The sequence below is a fragment of the Oncorhynchus mykiss genome, chromosome 23 (genome assembly GCF_057628025.1).
Source record: "Oncorhynchus mykiss isolate SJ-2025 chromosome 23, ASM5762802v1, whole genome shotgun sequence".
Classification (NCBI taxonomy): Eukaryota; Metazoa; Chordata; class Actinopteri; order Salmoniformes; family Salmonidae; genus Oncorhynchus; species Oncorhynchus mykiss.
The window spans coordinates 1,023,809-1,041,950 of NC_143044.1; the positions used below are offsets into that span (position 1 = coordinate 1,023,809).

The window sequence follows — 18,142 nt, forward strand, 5'->3', positions numbered from 1 at the left end:
ACTAGAGATGTCTTGTCTTTAAAAAAAGGCAATGTTAAACCATCTCAGTATTTTCAGAGCTTCATAACTCCACACTCTTAGCGGTTTCCTTCTCGATGGACACCGTTTAGGAATAGGCTGTATTATGTAGTGAAAGCCAGGCAAACTGCGAATGAAGCAAAATGATCACTTAAAAAACCTTCACACAAGAAGATGCATAGCATTGTGATTTTTATTCTCTGTACAAAATATACACATCTTAAATATGCAATGCAACAGTTGAGGCTAGCCAACTTACTAGACACGGTCAGTAACAATGGGTTAGTAGGTATCCTTGCTTTATGACAGTACATGCGAGTATAGACAGGTTTCACTGGTGGTCAGTTCAGGAAATCCCCTACGGCACCTGCAAGGGGGCAATCAGAGCCAGACCACTCCCCTGCCTCCCCCAAAAAGAGATGTGAAAATGTTCAATTGGATAAAATGGAAATGTAAAGAAATAAGAAGTTACAAATACTGTATTGGTGTTGGAAGAAAGTGCAGGTTATTACAACAAGGGTGTTAACCGATTAATAATACACTCTTGGTGGAAGTTGGCCTTAACCAGAGTTCTAGGGTCAGTTATCCTTCTCAATCCTAACCATAATCAGTATGTGACTAGGAAAATTGGAGTCTGGACCAGTGGGTTAGGGGCAACTTTTACCTACTCCCAGGAGTAGGTAAAAGGGGGTAAAATATGGACATTATTGCTTATGCCACTGTTGTCTTTTTATTGACCCACCTGATGGCATATTATAATTTTTGGGGGGGTTGAAAGTGAAGTAATTAATGTAATTTAATGAAAGACACAGGAAGTAGTTGATGGATACAGGTAGTGTTATCTTACAAAAGATCAGCATTCTATTCAGAACCACGAGGTAGGCGTTCCACCCCATTTCAAACAGCCTTTTTTTAAACACCCAGTAGGAAACGGCATCAAGTTTGCAAAGAATCGGGAAACTGTACTATTCAATCGACAAATCTTCACTCTCTCACAATGTACACACAAAAACACTCCTACTCTCCTTTCCGCTCCTTCTCCTCTCTTCCCTCTCTCTCACATTTCACAAATGTGTTTATTTATACCCTGATATAACTGAGGGTGGCTTTAAATACTTTAGTTGGTGTGCCTGACTCTTTGGTGTCAGTGGGGGGGGGGAAGCAGGAAACATTACTGCTGTCTTCATGCCCACCTACCCACGCACACACGTAGACATGTAACAAGAGGCTTAATTTAGATTCTGAAGGAGATTAAATTGTTCTTGACATGTTGCTGGTCTTTCATGGTCGATCTAAACAGAAATGCTTTCAGTTTCAACTGTATGATAAGTATAATGCAAAATAATCAGTGTTACAGTTTTGAACTTCAATTCCCACAATTCACTGCATCAGTTAGTCACCTGTAAATACAGAAAGGGATCTTCGGGAGCCTAGATGGTCCAACCAGCATGTTCATCAATATAGCGCCACAGACTGTTTAGTAGTTCTTGACCACAGGGTTATTGGAAGAGGTACAACAGTCAGCATACACCTATAGCTAAGGTAACAGGTACAAAGGCCAGAGGGTAAGTTAGTGTTAGTACAAAGGAGGTCTCGTATGGGGTTGAAATCTGAATGGGTTCCTAACGGAGACGGGAATGCCAGTACAGCCTCTCACACGCACGCAAATACGTACACACATACACGGAGTGAGGCACCTGTGGGTGACTCTAGGACCAGCAGACAGACAACAGACAGGCTGTAGTATTTCTGTAAATATATATATAGGTTATTATTAAAGACATCATCATGCGATATTAAAATCAGTCCCTTATTGAAAACAACTATGTCTCTTCTGTTCGTGAAGAGTGAGTCTCATCCTTCAGATCCTCAGTCCCTTCTGTTCTGTTGTCCCTTTTCCAGGTGTCCTTTCCTCCTTTTGTCCACTAAGTGGTACTAGTTACCTCTGTATTAATGTCAGAAGTGTCAGGAGTCAACCTGCTCTGGTAGAAGTTGGCATCCACAGATCTAGGATCCGCTGAACCACTCCTGACCTTAACCTTAACCATTAGGTGGGGCTATGCAAAACTGACCTTAGATCAGTGAGTAGGGGGATTTAATCGTAAGGTTGAGTCCAGCCAGCAGGCTACAGCAGCTTTCTCAGAAACAGGAGTGTTAAATAATGAAATGGTTAATGAAACAAGTGTATTCAATGAGGAAAATCACCTCGAACGTTGCAGATTGACAAAGAGCTGACACGATTGACTCCTCATTACAAACGACTGGCAATCATATCTGTTCTGCACAACGCATTTCTATCTGAACATTCTGTAAAGTTGCACATTCCTGAACAGGTCCTTGGTGTGGGTGTGGGTCAGAGTCTATGAGCCAGCCCTTCTCTTCTCTGTGTCTCTGGAAGAGATGAAAGGTTGGATAAGAGGGGCCTTCTTTTGGCTTGCAGTGGGTGCGGAGAGAAAGGAGTTAGAAGGAGGTGTCAGGATTTGGGGTGGGGGGCTGAGGGTCAATGTCCAAGCCCCTTTCAGAGTCCCCCCACAACACACACATGCACGCGCACAAACACACCTCCCCTGTTCTTCAGCCCCTTTTCTATGTCAGAGGCTTCTAGATGACGTTGTCAAACAGCTGCATGGACTGCATGATGTTCTCATCCTGAAGAGAGTGAGAGGGATGGAGAGAGAAGGAGAGATAGAAATCTTAGTTAAAGAGAGACAGCAAGGACAGCAAGTTTCCAGAGGCACAATGAAACCCTGTTTGTTTCAGCTTCTTGTTCTTTCTCATGGGAGTCTGACTCCCTAAAACAGACGACAGTAGAGGTGACCCTCAAGAGTAGTCTCTCTTTCTTGTCGGAGAGCATGCTGGGAGTGAGTCGGAAGCAGGCGCGAACAATGGAATTATTTTCACTATATTGGGTAGTTGAGTTGTTTTATATTGTCTCACTATCACTAAGCACGTATAGGGGTGGTGGGATCGTTGAGGTTGGTTCTCTCCAGGGCGCAACCAGTGGGAGAGGCTGGTTGTAATGGCCACTCGTGGAGGTTTAGAGTTTGAAAAACTTTGTTGGGGGCATGGGGTGAATATTCCAGTTGTGGCAGGGTGTTCGGTGGAAGAATGTAGTTTAGCAGTGGGCGCTATCATTGGGTATGATAGCATAAAATCAACCTCAAGGATGAATAGCGCTGTAGTAATACTCTTAGATTCCATTTAAAAGGTGAATACGATAGTTGAGAGTTATACTTTCTAACGTGCCCCCATTTGTTAGAGATTAAGTGTTGGAGCGAGAGTTCTCGTCATGGACAACTTGTATCTACAATAAAGAATCTTATTTTTGGATGCAAATCTCCTTTGCTGAAACATGCATCTCATAGGAAACAAGTGCACATGATTGTAAAGAAGGATACTGACGAACTGAATTGACCGTTTTAGTTTCAAGATTGATGGGTTTGATTATGTGTTCTACGCTTCTACTGAATCAATGAAATGCTTTGGTTGTGGAAGAGGCATTTGGTGCGTAATTGTCAAGAGAACCAGTGTGCAGAGCCCGGTAGCAGCTCTAAGCGCTGGTGCTGCTGAAGCACCACTGAGAAGGGATGAACATGCTAAGGGTTCAGGAGAAGGGAGAAGGTGGGCAGTTGTGGTAGAGCAGGGAAAGGGGGGGGGGGGGGCAGTAGGTGAGACTGCGATTGAGGTCGCTGAGGGGGTGCTGGAGAATTAAATGGGAGTTCAAGAGGAGAGTGAAACAATGGAAAATGAAGCAGGTTTCAAAGTACCTGTCACGCCCTGGTCAAAGTATTTTGTGTTTATCTTCATGTATTGGGTCAGGCCAGGGTGTGGCATGGGGTTTTTGTATTGTGGTGTGTTTTGTCTTGGGGTTTGGGGTTTTAGCAAAGTCTATGGCTGTCTGAAGTGGTCTGAAGTGGTTCTCAATCAGAGGCAGGTTTATCGTTGTCTCTGATTGGGAACCATATTTAGGCAGCCATATTCTTTGAGTTTGTCGTGGGTGATTGTCCTTAGTGTCCTTGTTCCTGTCTTTGTTAGTTTACACAAGTATAGGCTGTTTCGGTCTTTTGTTTTGTAGTGTTTGTATTAATTCATGTTTACGTTTGTTCATTAAACATGGATCGCAATCTACACGCTGCATTTTGGTCCGATCCTTGCTACATCTCCTCGTCCGAGGAGGAGATAGAAGAAAGCCGTTACAGAATCACCCACCACAAAAGGACCAAGCAGCGTGTCAACAGGCAGGAGCAGCCCAAAGAGGAGATGCGGAATAAGGATTTCTGGACATGGGAGGAAATCCTCGACGGGAGAGGACCCTGGGCTAAACCAGGGGAGTGTAGCCGCCCAAAGGTGCAGCAGGAGAAGAGGCAACAGGAGCAGCCCAAAGAGGAGTACAGTATGGACTATACTTCTTGGGAGGAGATAGACAGGTGGGCGGTCGACCCAGGGAGAGTGCCGGAGCCCGCCTGGGATTCGATGGAGCAGTGCGCGGAAGGATATAGGAGAATGGAGTTTGCGAAGCAAGCGAGGCCCGAGAGTCAGCCCCAAACATTTCTTGGGGGGGGGGGGGGGGGGGGGGGGGGCTCAGGGAGAGTGTGGCAGAGTCAGGGTTCAGACCTGAGCCAACTCCCCCTGTTTATCGTGAGGAGCCAAGGAGGAGACCAGAGCCGGTGTTGGAGGTGAGCGAAGCAGAGACTGTGAAGGAGTTAATGGGGAAATTGGAGGAGAGAGAAATGAGGGAGTTGCTGTGTTGGTGCTTTTTGCATGGAATTCGCCCGACGGAACGTGTCGGGGATTTGATGGCACCTGGGTTAGCTCTCCATACTCGTCCTGAGGTGCGTGTTAGTCGGCTGGTGAAGTTGGTGCCAGCCTCACGCACCAGGCCTCCTGTGCACATCCCTAGCCTTGCACGTCCTGTGCCAGCACTGCTCTCAAGATCTCCAGTACGCCTTCACGGTCTAGCCCATCCTGTGCCACCTCCACACCCCAGCCCTCCGGTAGCAGCTCCCCGCACCAGGCTTCCTGTGCGTGTTCTCGGTTCAGTACCACCAGTACCAGCACCACGCATCAGGCCTATAGTGCGCCTCTCCAGAGCTGTCGGAGCCTTTCTCCTCTCCTGCGCTGTCGGAGTCTCCCGCCTGTTTAGCGCTGCTAGAGCCTTCCGCCTCTACAGCGCTGCCGGAGTCTCCCGCCTGTTCAGCGCAGCCAGAGCCTTTCTCCTGTACAGCGCTGCTGGAGTCTCCCGCCTGTTCAGCGCAGCCAGAGCCTTTCTCCTCTCCTGCGCTGCCGGAGTCTCCCGCCTGTTCAGCGCTGCCAGCCTGCATGGAGCAGCCAGAGCTGTCAGTCTGCATGGAGCAGCCAGAGCTGTCAGTCTGCATGGAGCAGCCAGAGCTGTCAGTCTGCATGGAGCAGCCAGAGATGTCAGTCTGCATGGAGCAGCCAGAGATGTCAGTCTGCATGGAGCAGCCAGAGCTGTCAGTCTGCCAGGATCCGCCAGTCAGCCAGACTCTTCCAGATCCGCCAGTCAGCCAGACTCTTCCAGATCTGCCAGTCAACCAGACTCTTCCAGATCTGCCAGTCAACCAGACTCTTCCAGATCTGCCAGTCAACCAGACTCTTCCAGATCTGCCAGTCAGCCAGACTCTTCCAGATCTGCCAGTCAGCCAGACTCTTCCAGATCCGCCAGTCGGCCAGGATCTGCCAGTCAGCCAGGATCTGCCAGTCAGCCAGGATCTGCTGAAACCACCAGCCAGCCAGGATCTGGTAGATCTATCTACCTGCCTGAGCTTCCTCTCACTCCTGAGCTTCCTCTCACTCCTGAGCTTCCTCTCACTCCTGAGCTTCCTCTCACTCCCGAGCTTCCCCTCAGTCCCGAGCTGCCTCAGTCCCGAGCTGTCCTTCAGTCCCGATCTGCTGGGTGAGGACTACTAGGCCATGGTCGGCGGCGAGGGTGGACTATCCAAGGACGCGAGGAGAGGGGACTAAGACATTGACTGAGTGGGGTCCACGTCCCGCGCCGGAGCCGCCACCATGGACAGACGCCCACCCGGACCCTCCCTATTGTTTTGAGGTGCGTTCGGGAGTCCGCACCTTAGGGGAAGGGGGGGGGGGGGGGGGGGGGGGGTTCTGTCACGCCCTGGTCAAAGTATTTTGTGTTTATCTTCATGTATTGGGTCAGGCCAGGGTGTGGCATGGGTTTTTGTATTGTGGTGTGTTTTGTCTTGGGGTTTTGGTGTGTATGTATTGGGATTGTAGCTAGTGGGGTGATCTAGCAAAGTCTATGGCTGTCTGGAGTGGTTCTCAATCAGTGGCAGGTGTTTATCGTTGTCTCTGATTGGGAACCATATTTAGGCAGCCATATTCTTTGAGTTTGTCGTGGGTGATTGTCCTTAGTGTCCTTGTTCCTGTCTTTGTTAGTTTACACAAGTATAGGCTGTTTCGGTTTTTGTTTCGTTCATTACGTTCTTTTGTTTTGTAGTGTTTGTATTAATTCATGTTTACGTTTGTTCATTAAACATGGATCGCAATCTACACGCTGCATTTTGGTCCGATCCTTGCTACACCTCCGAGGAGGAGATAGAAGAAAGCCGTTACAGTACCGAGGAATAAGAGGAAGACTTTAAGGGGTGATGAAGGTTCTAATTTTAAGAGGAAGGTAGAGATTGATAAATCTAATGAGGCATCTGATGCGTCACAACAAAATAGCGAGAGAAAGGGAGTGGAAGGGAGGTATTGGATTGAAAAAGTATGTCAATTTCTGAATTTGGCAAAAGGGAAAAAAATATATGCAGGATTAATGTATAATGTATCAGATTTGTTTTTCCTGAAAGTGAATTGTTTATTGAATAAGCAAAGTTTCTGATATAAAAAATAAAGGGGGGGGTTGTCAAGCCCAGAAATTGCTAGACTAAAGAAAGTGGTCACGAGAGTGACAAGTTAGGTCAATTCTAAAGGAAATGAAACAGTTCAGTCGCAGCCTTAACGTTGTATTTTTTCCCAGCCATGAGCAGTTAAGATTCATTCTTTAAACGTAAATGGGGCAAGAGACGTAAAAAAAGAGCCGTAGTGTATGATTTAATAAAGTGAAAGGGAAGTGACATACGTTTTCTACACTGAATTTTTATGAAAACATCATGAAAATGAAAACATCACTGTGTGTCTGATAAATGTACATGCCCCATAGTGGCAGTTGAGAGGGTATGTTTTTTAGAGACATTATCAAATACCATTGAGAAATGTAGTACTGAGGATTATTTATTTCTTGCTGGGGATTTTAACTGCACAGTCAGTGATTTAGACAGAAATCACAAAGAACCTCATATAGCCTCAAGGACTTTTTTAAAAGGCCTTTTTGTAACACATTAACTATGTGATATTTGGCAGAGTCAAAATGGAGGCACGAGACAGTACACATGGACCAATGTGAGAGAGAACACTATCTCTCTGGCCAGGTTAGATAGGTTTTATTGTTTTGAGCATCAATCTCAGCTCTGTAAATCAAGTGTTATAACCCCAGTGGGATTTTCTGATCATTGTTTAATAACAGAGGTGGTGTATATTAACGCTGTTAAACCTGAAAGCACATACTGGCATTTTAATATAACTTTATTGAGTGATGCTTACTACAGGAAATGTTGTAGTTTTTTCTGGGAGAGGTGGTGATGGGATACAGGGAAAATCCAGATTCAACAATTATGTAATCAGTACACGATGAATGTCACCAGAAATATCACCAGATCAATGAACGCCCTAGAGTCTGAAATAGTGGAACTCCTGACGTTAGTTGAGACCACGGGAGATTGAGGCCATATTCAAGGCACTCAAGAGGGAAAAAAACGCATTGGCAGACCTGCTGGGTATCAGAGCACAGGGGGCATTGGTGAGAATACATTTTCAGGGAATCTCTGAAATGGATGCCTCATCCAAAATTTTCTTTGGTTTAGAGATTGACGAAGAATGGACAAAGAAGAATTATTCATTGCCTCAAATCAGCTGTTGGAAAGGAGCTCACTAGCACTAGTGAAATTATAAAAGAGAGCAGTAGAGTTCTAAGCTGAGCTCTACAAGTGTGAGCACAAAGAGGATAAAACATGTGGCTGCAGAAGCTCAGGTCGAACTAGGTCAACCATTGTCTTTGCAGAAGCAATACACTGCATTAAAAGGCATGGAATATGAAAGGGCACCGGGTATTGATGGGCTTCCCGTTGACTTTTTTAAGTCTTTTGGGCTATGTTGGGAGAGGATTGGGTAGCAGTAGTTAACCATAGTTTGACCGGAGAGTTACTACGATAAGATGCAGAAGGGCTGTCCTCACCCTACTGCCATAAAAGGGTGACCCTAGGGAAGTGAAGAACTGGAGGCCGGTGGCTTTATTGTGCACTGATTGTAAGATCCTGTCCAAGACTTTGTCCAACAGGCTGAAGGAGGTGATGGGGCAAATCATACACACGGACCAGTCCTACTGTGTTCCCGGCAGGCAGATAGGGGATAACATTTCCCTGATTCAGGATTTTTTTGGACATCTCTAGGGCTATTGGATTAGATACTGGTCTAATTTCAATTGATCAGGAAAATACATTTTGTGGCTTTTGGTTTTAGCTCTGATTTTATTGCCATTATCAGGGTCATATATGGTGACATTGAAAGTGTATTGAAAGTAACATTGGTTTGAATGCACCTTTTAAAGTGTGTAGAGGAATGAGGCAGGGGTGTTTGTTGTCCGGGAATGTTGAATGCCATCGCTATAGAGCCACTACTAAATAGCATTAGAAGTCGCATTGAAGGGGTGCACCTTTCAGAGGATATTCCTCCTATTCGTCTCTCAGCCTATGCTGATGATGTATTTATTTAGGTGAAAGGTCAAGCAGAGGTGGATAGTTTGAGTCTCATGGTTGATCGGTTTAAGGGAATATCCTCTGCAAAGGTAAATTGGGAAAAAAGTTGTGCTGTACCTTGGATGGCAGGTAGCCTAGTGGTTAGAGCGTTGGGCCAGTAACCGAAAGGTTGCTGGATTGAATCCCGAGCTGACAAGGAAAAATTCTGTTGTTCTGCCCATTGAACAAGGCAGTTAACCCACTATTCCAAGGCTTTCATTGTAAATAAGAATTTGTTCTTAACTGACTTACCTAGTTTAAAAAAAAAAGGTTAAATAAAATAATGATAATTACAGATTGGGAAATGGTTTGGAGGGATCATGGCTTTGCCAGGGGGGACACCAATGCTGTAAGGGAGTTTTTAAGTATCATAGGGGATGAGGGGACAATGGAAAAAAATTGGAATGGGGTGTTTGAAATGGTGGAAGGGGGTATGAGGAGATGGCGGTGGTTGTTATCTTGAATGTCATACAGGGGTGCACTGTGGCATTGGTTGTCATGATTAGAGCCATGGTCTGGCCTTCTGGCCAAGATACAGGCAATTATTGTAGAGATAAATATCACCGGGTTCCACAAGGTGTCTTGTACATCTTGCTAGTAAGGCTGCTGCTTTCCGGTTTCAGTTTATTCAAAGATTGCTTTATGGACCGAAAAATGTGGTTTGGAGAGGGGTGGCAGGTCTGGTATTACAGAAGGTCTGGGGGATTAGATTTAAAGGCTTTATACTTGGATGATAGTAGTCAGATTTCTAGGGATGGAGTACCTCCGTTTAACAGAGGCCTTCTTAGGGTTTGGAGCATAATGAAGGTGTCCAGAAGCACTCCAGTGGAGTCAGTGCATTGGCTGCTGGAGGAACCTCTGGTGTATTATGGGGCAAGATTGTATTGTACAACTAGAGCGGTTACACATTTCTCCAGGATGCTGGAGAAGAGCAAAATCATCACCCTGAAGCAGTGAATGGCCATGGCTGGGCCCACCTTAATGGATGGAGGATGGGTGGCTGAACATTTGGGGGTGAGGTCGGAAAGGGTTGTCGGACAACTGCTGGATGTTGCAGGAAGGCTCTGTCAGCAGAAGAGTGGATTATGCGCAAGAGTCACAAGAAACAGGCACAAGATGAAGACGCCCATTTTCCAAGTTACACCTAATATCCCAGAGCCAGACAGAAAGGTTTAATTACTGGATTTGAGAGGATTGGAAGAGGTGGGTTTGGATGAGGTGAATGGGAAGGAGTTATATAGGGGGTGTGTCAAGGTATAAAATAAAGATACATTGGAAAATAGAAAAGACACTCCTTGGAGGGTAAAACTGGGCCTTGATGAAAAGGTAAAGCCAGCATGGAGAGCCACCGGTACAAAAGGGCACTGGTGATATGCAATGGAGGTTTTGCATGGCATCATTGCAGTTGATGCTTTTGTATCTGTCATTAATTCAGATGATGGAGATGGATGTCCTTTTTGTAATATAAGAAACTATTTTTCACTGTTTTACAGAGAGGATAAAACCTATTTTGAAAGCCTTTGTTTACAGCTGTAGTAGAGATTTTCAACAACACGTTTTAATTTTGGGATTTCAATACAGTAAGCAACAGAAAAGAAAATGTCAACTGTTTTATTTTGGAACATGCTAAGATGTCTATTTTATTTTTCCTACTCAGAAATATTGACAAGGGATATGGTAAGGATGTAAGATGTGTTTTTAAAGGATTAATAAAAGCGAGAATAAAAGTGGATTTTATTCTCGGCTGTAAAAGATCTCCCATTGTTTGAGGCGAAGTGAACTTATGAAGGAGCGGTATGTTTTGTGGAGGAGGGGAAATTTTGTTGTTGATTAAATAAGTTGAATGTAAAATATTTACATTTTTTATTTCATTTATTTGTTTTTTTATATGTTTAATTAAGATGACACATTTGTTGTGTAATTTCTGAAAAGGCAGTATGCCAATATTTGTGTTAATACTTGGGTATAAAATACAGTCTCCCTTCCTCCTTATCTGGTCACTTAAATAACTTTAAATAAAAACACACAACCTACCTTTTGGCATGACTCGATGAACTCATCAATAGTGACCACCCCATCATTATTACGATCCATTTTCTAGAAGGGAAAAAGGGGAGGAAAAATGTGTCAAATGTCAATCAGTGCCTGCCTGTGGGGCAGTTTGGGGGTTAAGTGCCTTGCTCAAGGGCTTTGATAAACAGAAAGTGTCTGTTGACCTGGAAGAAGCTCTCCACATGTTCTCTGGGCGCCTCGTCCTGCATACAGGGATATGTGTACTTCCCCATCATATCATAGATAGACTTCATTATATCCATCATCTCCTACAGAGAGGGAGAGAGAAAGCGAGAGAGAGAGAGATGACACAGGGTTACTTCCACAGTACAAGATCTGTCAATCACTCTCCAATCTGAGATTGATGGTCAATTTAAGAACTGTCCATTTTAGAATAGACTTTAGATTTGTGTCTGATTTCTCTATTGAGGCTTATGTCAAATGTAAGTGATTTGCTTATTTTTTAATTTTTTTTTAAAGTATAGATATCATACAGTGTAGTTGAGTAAACCTGGGAACATTATGCTGCTTTAAAAGTTGATAAACTTGTTATCCCATTTAGGAGATAACTTGGAGAAAATTCCCATTGCGAGAATTTTGCTAGGACTCTAGGAGTTGTTTTAATGGGGAGGGCAACACTGAACATTCATTAACCGCTTGTTAATTTCATCATGGAAGGCAAAAACAGGCTGAATTTGCAGGGTGTCTTTTCAAACAGCTTTGACACTAAATGGGCATTATCTTCATTTTCACAATTTAAAAGTATTATTCCAACCTCATAGTGTGGAAATATATTTAAAACACAGGAAAATCACATTTTTGTGAGTCAGCATGGCATTGTCCTCCAGAAAGTAGTCTCTTTACTTAAACCCAGCTAAATTATCGTTAATGCCGTTTTTGGTGTGCATATCTATGAATAAAAAAAACAAATTATCAAGTCAAACAAAAGTGTCCATTGCGTGAAGTTTAAAATGCATTCTGTCATTGCTAAATGTGTAATGTGATATTGTCACGCCCTGGTCTTAGTATTTTGTGTTTTCTTTATTATTTTGGTCAGGCCAGGCTGTGACATGGGTTAATTATGTGGTGTGTTTTGTCTTGGGGTTTTGTGGGTATTGGGGTTGTGGTATAGAGGGGTTATCTAGAAAAGTCTATGGTTGCCTGAAGTGGTTCTCAATCAGAGGCAGGTGTTTATCATTGTCTCTGATTGGGAACCATATTTAGGCAGCCATATTCTTTGAGTGTTTCGTGGGTGATTGTTCCTGTCTCTGTGTTTGTTTGCACTAGATAGGCTGTTTAGGTATTTTTTTTATTTATTTTTTCTTCCCCCCTTTCCTTCATGTTTATTGTTTTTGTATACTGTTTGTGTTTTCATCTTTATTAATGATGTATACAAATAACCATGCTGCATTTTGGTCCGCCTCTCTTTCATCTTTCAAAACCGTAACAGATATATTTTAACATTTTGCAGAAAAAAAAACAATAATAATGAAATATTAAATCAGTTGTCTTCCTTAAATGAAAGGGATGATGCAATCTTTGCAAGAGGGAGGGAATCTGAATTCGTTGGTCCTCAACTCGTGGCTCAGTCATTTGATTCAGGGTATGTGAAGTTAGCCGTGAGTTGTGAAGGATTCGTTGACATAGATATTTACCTAGCTAAAAGGTGAACAACTTTCGTATGACTGGTTATCTCGAGTTGAACTCAGAGTTGACCAAAGTTACCTCGCTAACTCCTCAAAACTGCTTCATAGGATACCCCTCAGGGAAGCCCCCATTATGTTACAGACAGAAGCCTGTAACATGACAGACCAATCAGGACTCATCTCTCTGCATTTCCAATGACACAATTATGTCAGCCAATCATAACTAGCCAGGAAGTATCCTGTCTTTCTCCCTGAATTGCTCAGTGCTTTCTCCTTGGGTAAAACTAGGCTATTTTTTTCTTGATATTTACAGATCTCATACACATTTGTAATTAAGGCACATGAAAGTTCAAGAAGGTTTTAAAAAAATAACAAAAATAATGATTTTTAATGGCCTGTGAACTAGGACCTAGTGTCAAACGCCTCCTGTAACCGGTCACATTTAGAACACAGAAAGCTCAGAATGGTAGATATATTGTGTGCATCTGTGTGTGTTACCTCTTTGGTGATGCAGCCATCTTTGTTCAGGTCGTACAGGTTGAAGGCCCAGTTCAGCCGGTCATTTATCGTTCCTCTCAGAATGATAGACAGACCAATCACAAAGTCCTGTGAGAAGACAGAAAAAATTCCTCGCCAGCGTTCAACATGTAACATTTTTCCACCACTACAAGTTAATAACCATCCATACAAGCTATTTAAAGCTATTTATTAACATTGAGTGAGAGGAAGGTCATATATTGTGTTGTGATATCACAATACGAGTTGTCTGGGGCTATAGCATCAGCAAAGAAGATTATGTGGCTCACTGCAATACATTGTATGCTCACCAGTGTGTTCATCAACAAGGTTGTTTGTGTGTGTGTGTGTGTGTGTGTGTGTGTGTGTGTGTGTGTGTGTGTGTGTGTGTGTGTGTGTGTGTGTGTGTGTGTTGAAAAGGAGAGGAAAGGCATGTATTCTGCTACAACTGCATATTTACAGACAGAGTTTTTCCTCACTCCCTTAGGAAGTAGACAATAGTAAAAATAGTCTTACCTCGAAACTAACTGATCCATTCTTGTTAGTGTCAAAGGCCTCAAACAAGAAATGTGCATACGCACCCGAATCTGAAAGTACAAAGATGTACAAAATGTATCGTAGAAAATATATCTGGGAATACTTCATACAAAAAAAATCCTCAAACAAGTGGATGAATATATTGAGAACAAGACCCAAAGACCCTTTCCTACTGTAACTTGATCAAACAAGTTGTGAGTACATAAATGTCATTTCAAACAAGGCACTATCCACCTGTAACAAGCAGTTGAAAAAAAATTCAACCTAAATATAATTTCAAACACAGCCGTGTAAGTGTCCTACTGTAAGTAGCACTGACATAATGTTAAAAAATATATATTCTATGGGACATCACACATGTCATTGGTGTCAAATGTTGCTATCCTTGTTCAATTTGTCAGTTACTTTGGGGAGTATCAGACCTTGGAAATACTATGTTAAAAATCAGTGGTCAAAGGTTTAAAGGTCATTAACTCACCACCCTGGGGGAAGAATTTAGAGTAGATGGTTTTAAAGGTATCCTCATTCACCACTCCACTTGGACACTCCTACAAAACAACAACGCAGAAAAGAACAGGATCAGAGTCAATTTGCAAGTCTGCTAACATCTATATACTTCTACTATTACAGTTGAAGTAGGAAGTTTACATAAACTTAGGATGGAGTCATTAAAACTAGTTTTTCAACCACTCCACAAATTTCTTGTTAACAAACTATAGTTTTGGTAAGTCGGTTAGGACATCTACTTTGCGCAAGATACAAGTCATTTTTCCCAAAATTGTTTACAGACAGATTATTTCACTTATAATTGTATCACAATTCCAGTGGGTCAGAAGTTTACATACACTAAGTTGACAGTGATATTAAACAGCTTGGAAAATTCCAGAAAACGATGTCATGCCTTTAGAAGCTTCTGATAGGCTAATTGACATAATTTGAGTCAATTGGAGATGTACCTGTGGATGTATTTCAAAGCCTACCTTCAAACTCAGTGTCTCTTTGCTTGACATCATGGGAAAATCTAAAGAAATCATCCAAGACCTCAGAAAAAACATTGCAGACCTCTACAAGTCTGGTTCATCCTTTGGAGCAATTTCCAAACACCACTTTAATCTGTACAAACAATAGTATGCAAGTATAAACACCATGGGACCACGCAGCCGTCATACTGCTCAGGAATTAGACACGTTCTGTCTCCTAGAGATGAACGTACTTTGGTGCGATAAATGCAACTCAATCCCAGAACAACAGCAAAGGACCTTGTGAAGATGCTGGAGGAAACAGGTACAAAAGTATTTATATCCAAAGTAAAACGCGTCCAAAATCGACATACCCTGAAAGGCCGCTCAGTAAGGAAGAACCCACTGAACCCACTACGATTTGCAACTGCACATGGGGACAAAGGTCGTACTTTTTGGAGAAATGTCCTCTGGTCTGATGAAACAAAAACAGAACTGTTTGGCCATAATGACCATTGTTATGTTTGGAGGAAAAAGGGGGGGCTTGCAAGCCGAAGAATAACATCCCAACCGGGAAGCACGGCTGTGGCGGTGCTTTGCTGCAGGAGGGACTGGTGCACTTCACGAAATAGATGGCATCATGAGGCAGGAAAAGTATGTGGATATATTGAAGCAACATCAAGACATCAGTTAAAGCTTGGTCACAAATGGGTCTTCCAAATGGACAATGACACCAAGTATACTTCCAAAGTTGTGGCAAAGTGGCTTAAGGACAACAAAGTCAAGGTATTGGAGTGGCCATCACAAAGCCCTGAACTCAATCCTGTAGAACATTTGTGGGCAGAACTGAAAAAGCGTGTGCGAGCAAGGAGATCTACAAACCTGACTCAGTTACACCAGCTCTGTCAGGAGGAATGGGCCAAAATTCACCCAACTTGTTGTGGGAAGCTTGTGGAAAGCTACCCGAAACATTTTACCCAAGTTAAACAATTTAAAGGCACTGAACCAAATACTAATTGAGTGTATGTAATCTTCTGACCCACTGGGAATGTGATGAAAGAAATGAAAGCTGAAATAAATCATTCTCTCTACTATTATTCTGACATTTCACATTCTTAAAATAAAGTGGTGATCCTAACTGACCTAAAATAGGGAATTTTTACTAGGATTAAATGTCAGGAATTGTAAAAAACTGAGTTGAAATGTATTTGGCTAAGGTGTATGTAAACTTCCGACTTCAACTGTATATATCAAAACAGCTTTGCTTAGAGAAAACTTTGTGAAACCCTGTAGAGAACTTGTAGTTTCCTCCCCTTTCCCAACCCCCATCCTCAGCCGCAGGCTTCTAACATCCCATAACTCCATCCCCATACCCTCTCCCGCATCCCTAGACTCACATTCTTGAAGCCCCTGTAGAGAACTTGTAGTTCCTTCTTGGTGAATTTGGTCTGCTCCTGTAGTTTGTCCAGACCTTCTGGTCGATGGCACACAGTGGACAACTCAAAGTCGTCTTCTACGCTGTCTGTGGGACAGAGAGAGGTACTGTATGTTATATATACGTACCTATAGGCTACTCCTACAGGTGCCTGCCTGGCACACCTTATAACTGGTACTAGTAATTCAAAACATAACCAAGTACACTGAGTGCACAAAACATTAGGAACACCTGCTCTGTCCATGACATAGACTGGCCAGGTGAAAGCTATGATGCCTTATTGATGTCACTTGTTAAATCCACTTCAAATCAGTGCGGATGAAGGGAAGAGACAGGGTAAATAATTATTTGTTATCCTTGAGATAATTGAGACATGAATTGTGTATGTGTTCCATTCAGATGGTGAAAAGCAAGACAAAATATTGAAGTTAAATACCCCTTTAAACGGGGTATGGTTGTAGAGGTGCCAGGTACACCGGTTTGTGCCAAGAACTGCAACTCTGCTGGGTTTTTCAAGCTCAACAGTTTCCTGTGTGTATCAAAAATGGTCCACCACCCAAAGGACATCCAGCCAACTTGACACAAGTGTGGGAAGCATTGGAGTCAACATGGGCCAGCAGCCCTGTGCAACTCAATATTAAGAAGGTGTCCTTAATGTTTTGTACACTCAGTGTGTATCATTGTTAATGATCAACTTTTGATACATCATTACACTATTGTAGCATTACCTGAACATACAGCTAGATGAGTAATCGTTACATCTACATTATATTACAATTCTCTTAAACTGAAGAGCACAAAGGAAGACACATAGTCGTCAAGTCATCAATAGAAAATATCAACATCACACTGTCAGTTTCCTGAATATCTATGCAGAGGTTAAATAGTAAACTGATGTACTCATTGACGATAACGTTCAGTGAAAGTAGTGGTAAGTAGTGGTAACCTATCGAAACAACAGTTTAACGACAAAAGCCATCAGATCGTCAACCAAAATGATATGATCCTCACATTACATCTCTCCCTCGTCATCCATTTCTCTCTCCACTCCTCCCTCTATCCAAACCTCCTTACACACACGGTCAGCTGAAGACATCCATCCCCCACTCCTTCTCTCCTCCTATCCCAGCAGGTTAGCATGGGTGACTGTCTGTCCCCATCTCACCTCTGCACATCAGACTCTATCACACACCACATCAGACAAAAATATCATCATTTCCCCAGGAGACCAAAACACACAGTCCAATGATACTGAGATACAGTATATCCAGATATATATTGTGTGTGTGTGTGTTTGCGTGGGTGTGTGTGTGCGCATTTGCGCTCCCGTGTGTTTGTAGAGAGTGAAGAGTCACTTGCATTGACTGACTGAGGCGGCAACGGATGGCGTGCAGCAGGGGAGCAGCTTGAGGAATCTCTGCTTTATAGTCTTTTTACTTTTGATGGTGGGAGTGTTACCTGTAATCACCAACCATAGCAGAGGTTAGACAGAGCACACACAGAAACACAATCTCACAGACGTAGACCTGCACATGCACATAAAATGACATGCAAACCCACAGCCATGCATGCACGCACGCACAGCATAAGCAACAAGCATTGAGGCATGCGCGGCAGTCTCCCATAGTAAGGGCAGCGGTTTGCGGTTTGGTTCGCTGACCTGGCTTTTCTAGGACGGGCGTCCATTTCAGCTATTAGCTTACACCACCATACACAGACCTCTACGGGGGAGTCATTGGCAAACAGAGCAAGATAAAAGGTTCTTATGAGGTAGGAATCACATTTATGTAATATTTTCAGAGAGATGAAGGAATTAATGCAGCACAATTTCTAGACAATTCCTAGGCTACCATAATACGATAAGCCAGTTGAGGGTAATTCAACGATAACGGATTTGTCAGTTAAAATGTATGACACACAAAAAACATTGATTTCAAACCATACAACTCAAGGACTACTTTTAACAATTTACACTGAACAGATGCAAAGTTTGGTACCAGACTTTCAGTAAAAATCTCCCTCAGTTTATGACTATGACATGACACATTGACTTTGAAAAAACTATTTTGGTTATTGTAAGTAAGTGAAATGGATTTACACACGGTAACG

At 43.0% G+C, this 18,142-nt stretch overlaps 1 protein-coding gene across 2 annotated transcripts in view; it reads right to left on the bottom strand.

The window, feature by feature from the left end:
• Positions 1 to 193: 193 nt before the first annotated feature.
• Positions 194 to 18,142, bottom strand: part of LOC110502255 (A-type potassium channel modulatory protein KCNIP2) — a 96,630-nt gene continuing 78,681 nt past the window's right edge. Inside the window, exons 3-10 of one of the 2 annotated variants that reach the window (XM_090216522.1) lie at positions 17,389 to 17,491; positions 15,996 to 16,116; positions 14,118 to 14,187; positions 13,619 to 13,689; positions 13,085 to 13,192; positions 11,105 to 11,209; positions 10,923 to 10,985; positions 194 to 2,667 (exon numbers count right to left, since the gene is read on the bottom strand). In XM_090216522.1, coding sequence (XP_090072648.1) covers positions 2,620 to 2,667; positions 10,923 to 10,985; positions 11,105 to 11,209; positions 13,085 to 13,192; positions 13,619 to 13,689; positions 14,118 to 14,187; positions 15,996 to 16,116; positions 17,389 to 17,491 — 689 coding nt within the window. In that variant the 3' untranslated portion in view covers positions 194 to 2,619. Of the gene's footprint in view, positions 2,668 to 10,922; positions 10,986 to 11,104; positions 11,210 to 13,084; positions 13,193 to 13,618; positions 13,690 to 14,117; positions 14,188 to 15,995; positions 16,121 to 17,388; positions 17,492 to 18,142 lie in introns of both variants that reach the window. The other variant, XM_021580155.3, reaches the window with a different exon arrangement.